The sequence below is a fragment of the Ambystoma mexicanum genome, chromosome 1p, assembly GCF_040938575.1.
Source record: "Ambystoma mexicanum isolate Mex_15411 chromosome 1p, UKY_AmexF1_1, whole genome shotgun sequence".
NCBI lineage: Eukaryota > Metazoa > Chordata > Amphibia > Caudata > Ambystomatidae > Ambystoma > Ambystoma mexicanum.
In genome coordinates, this window is record NC_090921.1 from 33378308 (window position 1) to 33393394 (window position 15087).

Genomic DNA, 15087 nt, shown 5'->3' on the forward strand with positions numbered 1-15087 from the left:
CCAGACACAGGGCGCGTAATCACAATCAATACTTGACATGCCTTCCATTGTTGCGGGGTGGTGCCCAAACTCTGTGTAACACATGCAACTGTGTCATCAACAAAAGAATCTAAGCCAAACCAATTTGATGAATAGCAGCACAACAGCCTACTGAGTAAAATCAAGCCCCAACAGAATGAAAAGCAGCAGAAGGTGTATGATGATGATGGCTGCCATTGCCACTTGTGTCACTTACATGCACAAAAGGTCCCCAAAACTTTGTCAATAAAAGTTGATGACATGCTGCTTGATATCTATTATCACTTTGAAAAAAGTGTGAAGCGTAAAGTTATCCTGAGAGATGTACAAGGAGTTCACAGAGACTGAAGTAAGGAAAGTCATTAAACACGTCAGCACAAGATGGGTGAGCTTGGGGAAGTCAGCAGAGAGGACTTTAAAGCAGTGGGACTCACTTAAATCATGTTTTCTGTCAAACTTTGATGATGATGCTGACGGAAAGAAGAAAAAAGGCAAAACTGGTGATCGAGAAGAATGACTTGACAAGCTTTTTTAAAACCCATGACAACGGTTTATTTCATGTTTGTACAAGCTGTGCTTCCCAGCGTTGATTCCTTCAATACATGACTGCAAAGCGAGTCCCCGATGATACATCGTCTTCACCCTGCAGCCACGCGTCTTTTTCGCCAGTTGATGTGCAATTTCATAAAACCACAAATTTTACCAAAAACAGCAAACTACTCCAAATCAATGTCCTAAATTCAGAAAACCATTTGCCACTAAATGAAATCTATGTGGGCCTACTGACAAGGCAGGTAGTGAGAAAGAAAGATATTCTGGGTTCAGCATGATGGAACACATTCCTGTTGGAAGCTAAAGGCTTTTACATACATTCTGTTACCTGTCCATGCCTGCATTGTCGGATAAAATCCTTAGATCAATCACCTTCTTAGACCCTGAAACCAGGCTGCAAGCAACCATGGAAGAAATCAGTGAGCTGCTGTATAGGTTTACAGATATACTGCAGGAAAGTCTGCTTGAAAATCTTCAACGTGAATTCAGAGAATATCAGATCATGACCGATCAGGAAATGCCAAAGGATTACAGAATTGATGATGTATAAGAGAGGATCAAAATTAAAAGAATGTCGCCAAACTGCCGTTATTTCCAAACCTATCAAAACTGGCAAAGTTTCTTTTACTGCTGCCACTGAGCAATGCCTACCGTGAAGGCCTTTCTAGTACTGTGTGAACAATCTGTTCCGATTTCAGACACAAGCTAGGCAAAGATGTTAGCGAGGGACATGCATCAACCTCAGTTTACACAGAAAGGACGAGAACAAGAAACACGCTCGTTAGAATACTAGCCGCAAAGTTGAATATCTTCAAGTCTCAGAATGTCGTCTGTTAGAAACGACAGCCACCCATAAACCTTCTTCAGGCAGCAAAAAGTGCAACATACACAGGCTTCAGAAGCAGGTTATAGAACTGCACCTCTATACACTCAATAGAAGACACCAGGGAATCAAATACTGAAGCAGGCTGCTCCTGGAGAGCAATCAAACTACAAACAACACAACCACTTCAGTCTCATGTATCTCTAGGATTTAAACCACATTTTATTTGTCTCTGACATCGACACATCGACTAAATACACATACATAAACTTACATAGACCACACCTGATATAAACATTCTCTCAACTCCATCCTACCTAAAATGCTAACATTGCCACCATCATACAATGCATCAGAGTGCTGTGCAGTACCCAGTCAGTGTCCCCTCACAACGTTCATGAGATGCGCCAATTTCCTGCTCATCCCAACATCTTTTATCTGCAAACCAATCGCCTTTATTGTCGGAACCTCTTCAGGGCATCACCTATCACCCAACGGGCCATGTCTACAGACCTCAGCCTCGTTCAACTACTATAAATAGTGACAATCCACATTTAAAATCTCACCGCTTAATCTGGTGCTTTTTATTTTCCCTTTCACCTCCGCCCTGCATCCTTTAATTAAGGCGGTTACTGCGTTTATAACCAATTCAGGACCTACAACTGAACCAGACCCACACGGGACAACAAACAAACCTGTTCTGGCCTTGAGAAAAACCTATGGTTGAAACACGTGTTGGCACAGAAAGTACAAGCAATCAGTTTAAAAACCTGTCTGATAATCTGTACACTAAGATGCATATCACAACGTGACAAACACTACCTGACAAAACGTGAATTTTACCTTCTGGCAAAATAAACACAACGTGTTTTAAAAAAACCAAAGAATGGTGTCAAATGTCATTGATGAAGGAAACTAGAGTATTCTAAATTAAAACAGGTGAACACCGGATCCAGCTCCACTGTACAATAGGGTTCCAACCCCCCCAAACAAAACCAACTCCAAATACAAGGCACAGAAGTAAATGGGAACTTAGGTTTGCACAGACACCACCTAAAGAACAGAGACGTGGATTTCATGTCTCGCTCTGGTGAACGTTGAACCCTATCCGGTCAGCCAGCAAACAATGTGAACACTGATAATGGAAGCCCCCCCCCGTCCATCAAGGTGCTAGTAAATTATAGTTCTTTGCAAAGACGGAGGTCACAAAGTACCTCCACACACTTGAAACACAGACATGTCAGTATGAATAGCGGTGTAAAGTCCTTAAGCGTTGCAATCACTGTGGTCAGTCAGTTTTGGGCCTTTAGACTAAGCATCCAGGATTTCAAAAGGTTGAACTTTGGTGCAGATGTTTTCAGCAGTTAGCTTTCCTTTGACCTGTGTTATGCATATATTATAACACATGCATCATCTGCCTTTTAAACCCTGCAGTTGAGACCGCTCTCATATCTCATATCTTTTGGAAACTCACAACAGACTAGGCTGCTTTTACTATCGCAAACCCATCACTTTTTTGGTTTTAAAGCATAGATCATAAGACATGCATCATGTGCCTTTTTAAACCCTGCTGTTTTAGAGCGTTTTAGAAGGCATGCCTCATATCCTTTGTAATGCGGGCATGTGTGAAGCAGCGCACTCGTGTAGCTGGATGGTCCCAGCACTGCATCCCTTGCATGCCAGCTCGCATGACTCTCCTTTCCCATCTGATGAAGCTCTACGAGACTCTGAAAGCCTGCATGTGCATTATTCCATCGGCCCAATAACACGTAGACACATTCAAACCTTTGCGATCTCAAATCATCCAAACAATTCTATTACATCAGGCACGAGAGAGTTGGGAGGTGCGCTGAGCTCGGTGTAGACAAGACACGGGATTCCGGTGTTAATTAGGGGGATACTAGGGGACGGATTCCGGGTACAGTGCTAGTGCTATGCTTAGATAACAAAGAAAAGGTTACACATGGTGGGAATGGCATTTGTCAGAATGAACTTAGTCACTCAATACAGACATAAAACTATTGACAGATATTTTTTAAAATGTATTTATTTGCATATTTATATTCAGATTAAACATTTTAGCAAAACAATCTTAGTATCTTTTAGCATCAATTGCCAATTCTTTCCTGAATACAATTCATAACGTTGGCTATTTTATTCTTTTGGATTAGTCTTTCCTTTAAATGAAAACATTTATATCTTGTCCAACAGTGGCTCCAGCACATTCCCATTATTACAGGCATTTGGGTTCCTTCCATTAGTAATTGCCATCGATCTTCTGCCGATAGAGTTCTACATTTCTCCACGAAAGACGAATTAACAGCATATAGGGCCTCATTACACGGAAGGCGGTAATCCAGGGTGCTATTAGCACCCTGGACCATGCCGGTAAATTACCGGCACCGCCTTGGCGGAAAGGGGATTTACCGCCCCATTCCAAGGTTGGAGGGGCGGTAAATCCCCCTTCCGCCATTGCCCTTCCCCATTCCCATTAATTAGCTCTGAGGTCCCTTAGCGGGTTGGTTCTTAACGCCTGCAAGAAGCAGGCGTTAATTCCTCCAACCCGCAAAGGGACCTCGTAGTACGGCGGTAAGGGTTAACGGTCACCGTTGCCATTAACGGTGACCGTTAACCCTTACCGCCGTCCATGTAATGAGGCCCATAGATTTTCTTTCAGTTCAGCTTTTTTTACATCTGGAGTTACTTTAATCTCCTTGGGATCGGACTGCAATGATTTCATTAGTTCTGCATAAATTAAATCTAATCCTCATGAAAGCTGGCCGGAATTTCTGGTTTGGGCATTTCCGTAGGTACTGTTGGATCACATCTCTTGATTCTGTTGCTAATTGCACATGTCATTTCAGTTTTCTTACTTCATCCATGGTATGAAACCAGCCAAATTAAAATAGTTTTTTTTTCACCATACCCAGATTAATTAGAAGATCTTCCGTTGAGCACCTTATTTCTTTAAGGAGGTTGGTGCATTGTTTCCCCATGTACTCAGATATTTATTGGAATCGTTCTGGAGCTCCTTACTAATCCTATTTATCATGTATGGCGAATTAGGACAGCTGCATTTTCGGAACAGGCTTAGTAGCTTCCAGTCAGCTGACAACGTGAGAGAACGCAATCCCAGTTCTTTCCTCACCACCTGCATGGGGATTGATTGAGGGAGACTAAGCACTTTCTTCCAAAAGGCACTTTCCATACGCGCCCACAGATAAGCTGGTAGATCAGCGAAAGCCTCAGCCCCGTAGGTTAGCACTGGCATAGCTTTTGCAATGTAGGAGTCTAGAATTGGCTTCAAAGTGAATTGGCAGTACTTTTTCTTCAATAAACTCGCCTGAGAAATGAGCATATCAGATTTCTGATGCTGGTGCAAGAAAGAGTCGGAATCTTTTAGACTTCTTGTAAACCAAATCCCCAGATATTTAAAGCAGCTAACCTGGTCTATTTCGAGATGATTCAAGAACCATTGTATCAATTATTTCCTCGCAGTGCAGCCGTTTTCCCAACATGATGATCTTAGTTTTGCTAGTATTTTTTGCCAGGTTATTTGCCACCGCATAGTCATGTGGGCGATTTAGTTGTCTTTGGAGCCCTACTGCAGTGTGGTCAAGCAATATCAAATCATCAGCATACAGAAGGTGGGTTATTCTCATATCTCCAAACGTAGGGGGAAAACCTCTACCGGCTCTCATGAATTCCTCCAAATCAGTGATATAGAAATTGTAGAGAGCTAGTGCCAAGGAACATCCCTGCTAGACTCCTCTATACGTTGGGATTTTTAAAGTCAAGTCACCATTCATCAATTGACTCATTCGTATAGACGTGTCTGTATATAGAGCTTGTATTTGTTCCAGCAGGTCTGGCAGGCACTGTTTCTCTGCCATTTTATCCCATAGGAGTTGTCTATTCAAGCTATCAAAGGCCTTGGTAAAATCAACGAATGCCACATGGGCTTTGGTGTTATTCTCGATGCGTTTGCTCTTCAATAAATTGATCAGGAAGGCAGGGGGCGCTGTACCAAGGCATTTGACAAAGCTTGCCTGAAAACGATCATTCAGACCTTTTTTCTGTGGCCAACTGGATAGCCTTCTGAGGAGCAAGGTTGCATATCATTTTCCCAGCACGTCTAACAGCGCTATCGGTCTATAGTTGGTTGGACCCGAGTGACTACCATTTTTAAATATTGGTATAATATGTGCAGTCTTCCATGATCGTGGAATGCATTTGGTCAGGAGAACGTTTTTAAGCGCCAGATTCAAAATCGAAGCCCATTGGCCAGGGTTTCCTCATACTATGATGTTGAATAGACCATCAGGAGCGGGCGCTAGTGAAGAACTCAGACCTTTGATTAAGGACACGAGGTCATCACGGTCATAAGATAGGGTCCAACAAAGCAATGTTTTAACCAATTGCATATGTTTTTCGTCAGGAGGTGCACATAGAGAACAAGAAACGTAGACCACGCCGCTTCAGATACAGTTTGTCTGGAGAGATTTTTGGGTCTGATTCAATATGAGGGACCAGGTGTCTGCAGAGGATTTGTTATTCAGGGAACAGACCGCAAGGTTCTGAGTCGTTCTGGTACAAGGTACATCTATGACTAATATACCATGATTTATAGTTAGATTTAAGGTGTCGGATTTCTGTATCCCTGACACTGGATGGGTAGTTCTTTTTTTTGTCAGAGAAGGGTTCTCAACTCTTTTCTTTTCTTGACCAGTGGAGCATCATAACAGTGGAGATGTAGTTTTTCTATAACTTGCCCTTTTCTTGTTATCCGGTAAATCAACATGATAGAAGTGTAATCAACTAGGCTCTGCGTTTCAAGTACGGTTAATCAACTAGGCTCCGAGTTTCAAGTACGGTCTTCTCATTCATCTTTGCGTTACTGCTTGGGGATTCATTTTCAAGCGATTGCCATTGTTAATCACTTCAACCTGGGCGTGTATTAACAGTTTAGGTCGATTAACCTCATTGTACCATGATAATTTAAGCCAATTGTGGTAATTTCTTGCTGAATTCAGAACTTCCAGGGACTTAACATTCCTAAATACATCTCGTGAGGCTCCTGAGTCTCTCCTCTTCAACACCGACTCGCTAGACACCATTCACCCCTCTTCCTTCCCAGCACCCGGTACAGCTGTACCCTTCCTCTGTGCCCCCTGTATCCTACCCCCGCTGTATATCTGCTCTGTTACCGCTGAAAAGCGGTCAGTTATGCATCTGTACTGATGTATACCTCTGTATACCTCTGTAAAGTGCTCCGTTACTTCTCAAAGCTTTGTCCACGCTGAAGAAATACTATAATTAGATGTCATACACTTCATCAGATGGTGGTGCCATGATAACCCAAGCAACGGAAGAAACCCCACTCGCGCAGTTTGCAACTTGCATGCAGGCCAGTAAGGCACTGTCCCACATGAGGCCCCCTAGAACAAAATTGGACGTTGCGCCATGGAAGCGTTTGGAAAAGTTTCTTTATTGGTTCCATCGTATGCAGACAAGTAGGTGCAAGTAACACAGAATGACCTACTTCATGACCAAAGCACAGGGTGGAGGCTGCACATCCATGCATGTTCCCCTGGTAAGGTTTATTTCCAGCACACTAGTGCAAGATGCCATTTTTATACTGGTTTGGGAACTACAATCACTGCAGGCAATTGTTTTGGGTGTAGGTGCCATGAAAATGCAAATACATATTGTGTTCGCAAAAGCTGGAGGCTGGTTGAAACATTGGAGTGTTAAGCCCACGGTACATGTGAACAACTACAGACAGCGTGTGGGCAACGCGTGAAACAACACACCCATATCTTTGCCTCTTACATTCTGGGATTCCTCTACAACAGCATCACTCATTTTACCAAGCTGTGTATCACTTTTCATCCAAAGCAACAAGTTATAAACATTTTCCCCTAACACAACATGAATAACTTAAGAAACGTAGAAGTGCAAGCATCATTGAAGAATTTCGCCACCCAAACAATTCCAAAACCAATCAGAAAGTAATTTGTCCGGCTGAGTCACAAATCACCCAAACTGTTGAATCCTACCAGCAGAGAGAGCAGAACATAAGATAACTCAGTGTCTCAATGACTCTATTGTCTCTTCACCTACAATTCATCATGTGGCACCACTTTATTCTCATTTCAGTGGGAGATTTCCTATCCCCTCCCCCCCAACAGTTTCACACTAACAATCCGGGGCAGAGAAAGTGGCTCGGTCTTACTTCGTTTACTTGAACGGTTTCATTTGGATGGGTACACACAACCCACATGTATGGACTTCCAGCAGCCTGCACTGTTAAACATTGTGTCATTACAGCAGCGGTTCCTTGGATTTCCCATTAGAAGTGTAGCCCTTCCATTATTGCGCGTTCTATTGGTTACTTTTTTTGCAGTGGTGCCTTGGTTATTTTTCCTCTCCTATGCCTCTGTTTTTCATTAATCTGCCAGTGTTTGCATTTTCTGGTTGGTAAGTCCTTTATTAAATGGTGACATAATGAACTTTATTCTGAGTCGGGGCTTGTCCGGTTAATGCTGTGCTCTGGATCCTTACACTCTTTCGGTGCCCAGTGTATTATAAACCCTATAGCAGTGAGAATGAAGAGTATGTGCGGCACCCCAAATATTTCCATTTTGTCGTAGCCGCACTTAATGCCATTCCGATTGGAGCCTAGCATTCAAGAGAATTCTCTGCAGTAGTGTGGAGTATAGAGGTTACGCCTGTGGTCAGTCAGCCTATATCTCTGCATGGAAATTACCAATTTTATACCAAAGATGCTGGAGTAAGGTGCTTAGCACAGTTAATGTAAACTCATTGATTCTTCCCAGAATGTACCCTTTGATGTCTTTTAAGGTGTGATGTCCAAGTAAAGTGTTTACCACATTCCGTGCACTCATACGGCTTCGCCCCAGTATGTATCCACTGATGTAGGCTCAGCTGTGACTTCCGAATAAATTGTTTACCACATTCTGTGCACTTGAATGGCTTCTCTCCTGAATGTACCCTTTGATGTCTTTTAAGGTCTGATTTCTGAGTAAAGTGTTTACCACATTCCGCGCACTCGTACGGCTTCTCCCCAGTATGTGTCCACTGGTGTAGGCTCAGCTTTGATCTCTGACTAAATTGCTTACCACATTCCGTACACTTGTAGGCCTTCTCTCCCGAATGTACCCTTTGATGTCTTTTAAGGTCTGATGTCTGAGTAAAGTGGATCATCTGATGAGTGCGCAGGTTTCCAATCTGAGAGAAGCGTTTCTCACAGTGTGCACACTGGTACGGTCTCTCCCCTGTGTGGGATCTCTGATGTATGCGCAGACGTGAGCCCCAGTTAAAGTGTATCCCACACACCTCACACTGGTGTGGTCTGGCACGTCTGTGGGATTTCTGATGCGAGTACAGTTGTGAGGGCTGAGTGAAGCTTTCCCCACAGTCAGTACATGTGGAAGGCATTGGGGGTTTCTGCGAGTCTGCCGATTCCTTCACCAGTTTGTGAGGCGGGCCTTGCCCATCTCCTCTAGGGTCTCTCTGGATAGTCCATCTTTGAACAGTTACTTTCGGGTTTTCTGTTTTGATAATGGCCCCATTTTCTGTTGAAAGAAACAAGTTCAAGTCATTTTCTGCCATCACACGTCCCAAAAGTGGTTGAATGTTGTGGAAAACTGAATGTGTTCCCATCCCCCATTAACACACCATGCGATTGATTCTGAGGGAATGCACATGTCCCTCAGAAGAAATGTAGAAATGAAAAGATTAGAAACTAGGCAGCCCAAAAATGCATCATAATCTAACATAAATAGATCCTACAGCCTCTGTACCGCATGACAGTGCAGATGTATTTCTGTGACATCATTTCAAGCAAATGCAAGGGGTAGCAGCAGTGACATCTCACACCCAATTGAAACGCAAAGCAAAGAGCGGAACTAAAGGTTAAGTGAGGAACAAGGTTCTGGAACAAGGAACAAACACTGTGGCTAGTTTCTCAACAGATACTACTCCTTCATAACAACTTTTACAAATGGTATCATCACATTTCAAACCAATATAAATGGTGTTATGTGTTAGTTTCAAAACACCAACCTGGACCTCAGGTAACGGAGATATCCTTAAAGCAATCATTCCATGGTATGGCCCTTTCTGTTAATTCCAGAGATATACGCAGACTGTCCCGACTGTTGGAAATTACTATAGATGAAACATCAGATGTCCTTGCTAATATCACCATTGAGTTAAAAGCTGTGCGCCTTGCAGCATTGCAGAACAGAGTAGTACTCAATATGATTTTAGCAGAGAAATTATCGGGAGAAAATGCTGCTCATTCATACCAGACTCTTCCTCCGCAGTGTGGCATACTATTAATCATCCCCAGAGTATTGCTGACGAAGCACACTTCCCTACGGGTACATTAGATGTTGGTGGATCTTTATGGCCCTAATTGACGGGTGAAAACTATTGTTTGTTATGTTTGTTTTATTGGCCATTTTTCTTTGTACGTGTCTTTGCATTAATTGTGTACCTGCTTTGTGCCAGACAATAGCTACATGTCTCAGACCGCAGGCAATTTCAGTATCCAGCACAAAAGCTTTTATTATGCAAGAGAATGTTATTAGAGGTATGCTAGCCATAGATCTAACAGATTGACTCACTAATACTTCATTGTGATATTAGAACTTCTGTTCAAAGGGCCGATTGTGGAGAATGGTAAAAAAGGGTAACTGTAAGTACTCTGTAAAATGAATGAAAATTAGTTAAATACCGGTCACCTATTGTAGGGTCATGTAGCAATATAGGACTACATTCAAGGCATGTTTACACATAGTACAATTCATACACTAATTCATACACTTAAAAAATCCTTTTACTGGTTTCCTATATATTACATTACTCACTGCAATCTTATTTCTGGTGCTTGTATCTGCTTAGATTCACATGCTGTGCATAGGCAGACATCTAGTGGAAGCTGCAGAGTATTACAATTTGTTTTTTGAAACTCAAAAAGGGGCGTCAAACTAGAGCGTGCCAATTATACTATCCCTAGTGTGACGTCCACTGTACCCATGATCCCTCACGTGTGTAGGACCCTCAGATTGTATTTTTCTGACATGAGGAGTAGCGCGAGTACAGAGTATCCAAGCAGATAAGACTACAAGCATCCATGCGCCATCTCTCAGAGGGGAGGAAGGGCGGGCGCATGTGAATCTAAGCAGATACAAGCATCAGAAATACGATTATGGTGAGTAATGTATCCCTTCTGAGGCTTGTGGAATCTGCTTAGATCACATGCTGTGCATAGATTAGCGAGCAGTGTTAGAAGAAGGAGGTGGGTTATGAGAAGGGTCATGAGCGAACAAATGTCTTAGAACCGCTTGTCCCACTTGAGTACCTGTTTCGGAATGAGTGCCAATGCAGTAGTGCTGAGTAAAGGTGTGAATAGATCTCCATGTAGCTGCTTTGCAAATGGTGTCAAGTGGTACATTTGCAATGAAAGACAGAGTGGCTCCAGTACCTCTTGTACAGTGGGCCCTCGGCGTAAAAGGCAGTGTTTTATCTGAAAGGCAATAGCACAGTTGGATACATCTGACTATCCACCTAGAGATGGCATTCTTAGAGACGCAATCTCCCTCTCTTCCTGGAGCTATGGAGATGAACAGTGTATCTGTCTTTCTTAGCAGTCTGGTCTTGTCTACATAGTAGAGGACTGCTCTCCTCACATCTAGTGTGTGGAGTTTCACCTCAGCAGAGCTTTTGGGTTCCTGGAAGAAGGCCGGTAGCTCAACAGACTGGTTAACATGGAATTTGGAAATTAACTTAGGTGACAACCTAGGGTGAGTGTGTAAAACCAGTTTATCCTTATGAACAGTAAAGAAAGGATCCTGCACTGACAGAGCTTGAATTTCACTGACCCTTCTTATGGATGTGATGGCTACTAAGAAGGCAGTTTTAAAAGTCAAGTGTTTGAGACTAGATTTGTGCATGGGCTCAAAGGGGGGTCCCATGAGCTTAGCAAGTACCACATTAAGGTCCCAACCGGTGGTGGATTAGAGATTGGAGGGTGGACTTTACCCATTCCATAAATGCTTTGACAACTGGCACTTTCCACCATGACACCTTGTTATAGGAGGTGGTGTAGGCTGATAAAGCTGCCAGGTGCACTTTAAGTGAGTTAAACACTAACCCTGCATCCAATAGGTGGAGCATATAGGTGACGACATTAGAAGGAGTACAATCAACTGGGTTGATTTGTTTATTCTGGCACCAAATAACGAATCGTTTCCATTTGTCATAGTAACAGTGCCTTGTGTTAGGTTTTCTTGACTCTTTCAAGATATCCATACATCTCTGGGGTAAATTGCTATGTCTGAACTCTATGACTTCAGGACCCATGCTGCCAAGTTCAATGAGTTGTGCTCAGGATGCACTGTTAGTCCCTCATGCTGGGAGAGTAGGTTGTACCGGCACAGGAGTTTGATGGGGTTGCTGTGATGCTGGAAAAGCATCGGAGGGACAGGGCCTCCGTATCCTCGTCCTTTACTGCTTTTTATCGTGTGTTCTGTCGTGTTTTCCGTGCAGGAGTTCATGTGGGACTCCTGGCGCTACAGCTCTCTCTTTCGGTTTTGGTGAACGGACCCATGGGATACCCTTATGGCACCCATGGGTGGGGGTACAACCCTGTGCCCCTAGTGTATGTTTTTGGGCACCTGTGTGTGACCCACAGAGCAGGGTACGGGCTGGTGGCAGCTCAGTGCAGAAATGACTGGTGCCCTGAGCGTCCTCCATTTTGGGATGCCCAGGCCCTGTCATTGGAATCAGTAGATTCCTGATGGAGACAAAATGGCCCTGTGGCCTCTTGCCTTCCATCACCCATTACCTTGATCTTCCCGAAGTCCCGGGAAGCCCTGACTCTGTCCCTTCCCCCTCACTGGCTGTTGGGTGGAAGTTCCATACATGGTAGTGTGGGGAAGTGCCGACCAGACTGGCTGGAGCCTTCCCAAGGACCGTATGTTGTGGCTACACCTGTGGGTGGGACCTGGGTGAATGGAGTGTGTGACGAATATGCACTTCTTGTTGTGGATGTCTGGTATCTAGTTTTCGACACAATGACTGAGACAGCCCTGCCCGAAACTGGTATGAATGCAGTGTGTAGTGTTGAATGGCATGGTACGTGTCAGAATCCACATTCTGAGTTATGAGTGTCTGGATGGAGAAGAAGGAACAAGTTACTTACCTGTAACTGTTGTTCTCCAGCATGGGTCTGGCATGGATTCACATGCTCATGAATATTCCCTGTCGTCAGGCTGGGAATCCTCGGTAAAGAAAAATCAGTATCAGTTTCGTTTCTGATCTGTCTTTCGTAGTAGTAACCAATCACTGATCTCTGCGTCATACTGACCACAGCCAATGACTGCCATCTCCCTAAGCCCCGCCTCTGGCAGCCATCTTCAGATTTGGTAGCACGTGAAGTGGCAGTATGACCAAGTGAAGAGCCGCAGAGGGGTAGGCGGGAGGGTTCGCATGTGAATCCATGCCAGACCCATGCTGGAGAACAACAGTTACAGGTAAGTAACTTGTTCCTTCTCCAGCATGGGGTCTGGCATGGATTCACATGTTCATGAATAAAAGAATACATAGCAGTACACACATGCACAACCACGGGAGGTGGCAAAGGCTCAACATTAAGCATTACATCCAAAACTCAACATTAAGCATTCTTACCTCCTCACCAGGCTCACCTTAGACGAACAGGTTGCGCAGCACTGCTTGGCCGACCCTGGACTCCTCCCTGGAATCCCGATCGACGCAGTAGAATTTCGTGAAGGTGTGCGTCGACCTCCACGTAGCAGCCCTGCAGATGTCCAGCAAGGGCACACCAGATAGGAACGCCGTGGTAGCTGCGATCGCTCTGGTGGAATGGGCTCTCGGACGGCCAGGCAGCGGTCGGTAGCCAACCGATGACAGTACATGATACAGCCGGAGAGCCATCTGGAAATGGAAGCCTTCGAGAGGGCTTTCCCCTGATTGACAGGTCCAAAGTTCACAAAAAGTTGTGACGTCTTCCGAAAACTCTTAGTGCGGTCCACGTAGAACTTCAGCGCTCTAGCCACATCCAGCGAGTGCAAAGTCCTTTCAGCCGGCGACGAAGGCGACGGGAAAAAAACAGGTAACACCAAGGGTTCGTTGAGGTGGAAGTCCGACGGCACCTTGAGCATGAAGGAGGGGTGCGTCCTGAGCACTACCCTCGTGTCGTGAAAAGTCAAGTACGGGGGCTTGCAGGAAAGTGCCTGGATCTCTCCCACCCGTCGTGCGGAGGTGATGGCCACAAGAAACGCTGTTTTCCACGACAAGAACTTCAACGGAGCTGAGTGCAGAGGCTCGAACGGTGGTCCCATGAGCTTGGTCAGCACCACGTTGAGCTCCCACGCCGGGGCCGGGGCCTTCACCGGCGGGAACGATCTGAACAGTCCCTTCATGAATTCTTTCACCAGATGATGAGACCACAAAGACGCCCGTCCCGTGGTTCTGGTGTATCGGGAGATCGCAGCAAGATGAATCTTGATGGAAGCGTGCGCCAGCCCAGCCTTGGCCAGCGTCAGCAGGTACGGCAGTACTTGAGGAGCCGTAATCCATAGAGGGTTAATCTTCTGTGCTTGGCACCAGACAGAGAACCTCTTCCATTTGTGTCCGTAGCATTTAAGAGTGGAGGACGCCCTGGCCTTTGCAAGAACCTCTCTGCAGTCGGCCGGTATGTCGTAACCTCAAAACTCTAACGCTGCAGGAGCCAGGCCTGCAAGTTCAGCGACTTCGGGTCGTGGTGGAGGATGGCGCCTCCTTCCCTGGAGAGAAGATCCGCGTCCACTGGCAGCTTGATTGGCAGGGACGCTGACAAGTCCAGAAGGTCCGGGAACCATATCTGCCTCGGCCACGCAGGTGCGACGAGGATCATCCTGCACCATGACCTCTTGAGCTGGTTGATGAGCCGGATAAGCAGTGGCAATGGAGGGAACGCATATAGGGACAGGCCCTCCCAGGGGAACGAGAAAGCATCGCCCATGCTCCTCGGCTGGGGAAACCTGCTGGTGAACCTCTGGCACTTGGAGTTTGTCGCCATCGCGAACAGATCGATCTGGGGAGTGCCCCACCGTCGGAAGAGGTGGTCCACTAGATCCTGTCGTAGTTCCCACTCGTGGCACGAGCGCAGCTCCCTGCTGAGCGAGTTGGCGATGGTGTTTTTTATCCCTGCCAGATGAAACGGCACCAGAAACATCCCTTGGGCGACGGCCCAATGCCACAGATCCTGAGCCTCCTTGGACAGGGCTGGGGATCTGGTGCCGCCCTGCTTCCTGATGTAAAACATGGTGGTGGTGTTGTCGGTGAAGATCCTCACCACCTTGCCCTTGAGGGACGGAAGAAAAGACCTGAGGGCCCAAAACACTGCACGGAGTTCCAGGACGTTGATATGGAGGAATTTCTCCGTCGGCAGCCAAAGGCCCCTCGCGTGCAGATTTTCGGTGTGCGCTCCCCACCCTTCCAGGGAGGCATCCGTGGTCACTGTCTTCTGGTGGTCCGGGGTCTGGAAGTTCATGCCCGTCATCAGATGCGCACGGGTGCCCCACCACCGGATCGCTTGTTGGAAGCTTTCGTCGAGTGTGATCCTGTCCTCGAAGCTGCCCGTCGTCTGGATCCAGCGA

The 15087-nt window shown here is 45.6% G+C and overlaps 1 protein-coding gene across 2 annotated transcripts in view; it reads right to left on the bottom strand.

Annotated features, from left to right (window-relative positions):
- The window catches only part of LOC138565261 (zinc finger protein with KRAB and SCAN domains 1-like), a 183085-nt gene that overhangs the window by 74181 nt on the left and 93817 nt on the right, over positions 1-15087 (bottom strand). Inside the window, exon 4 of one of the 2 annotated variants that reach the window (XM_069642966.1) lies at positions 6862-8991. The exons of the other annotated variant lie outside the window; for it this stretch is intronic. Coding sequence (XP_069499067.1) covers positions 8216-8991 — 776 coding nt within the window. The 3' untranslated portion in view covers positions 6862-8215. Of the gene's footprint in view, positions 1-6861; positions 8992-15087 lie in introns of those variants that run through there. 2 annotated transcript variants of the gene reach the window in all.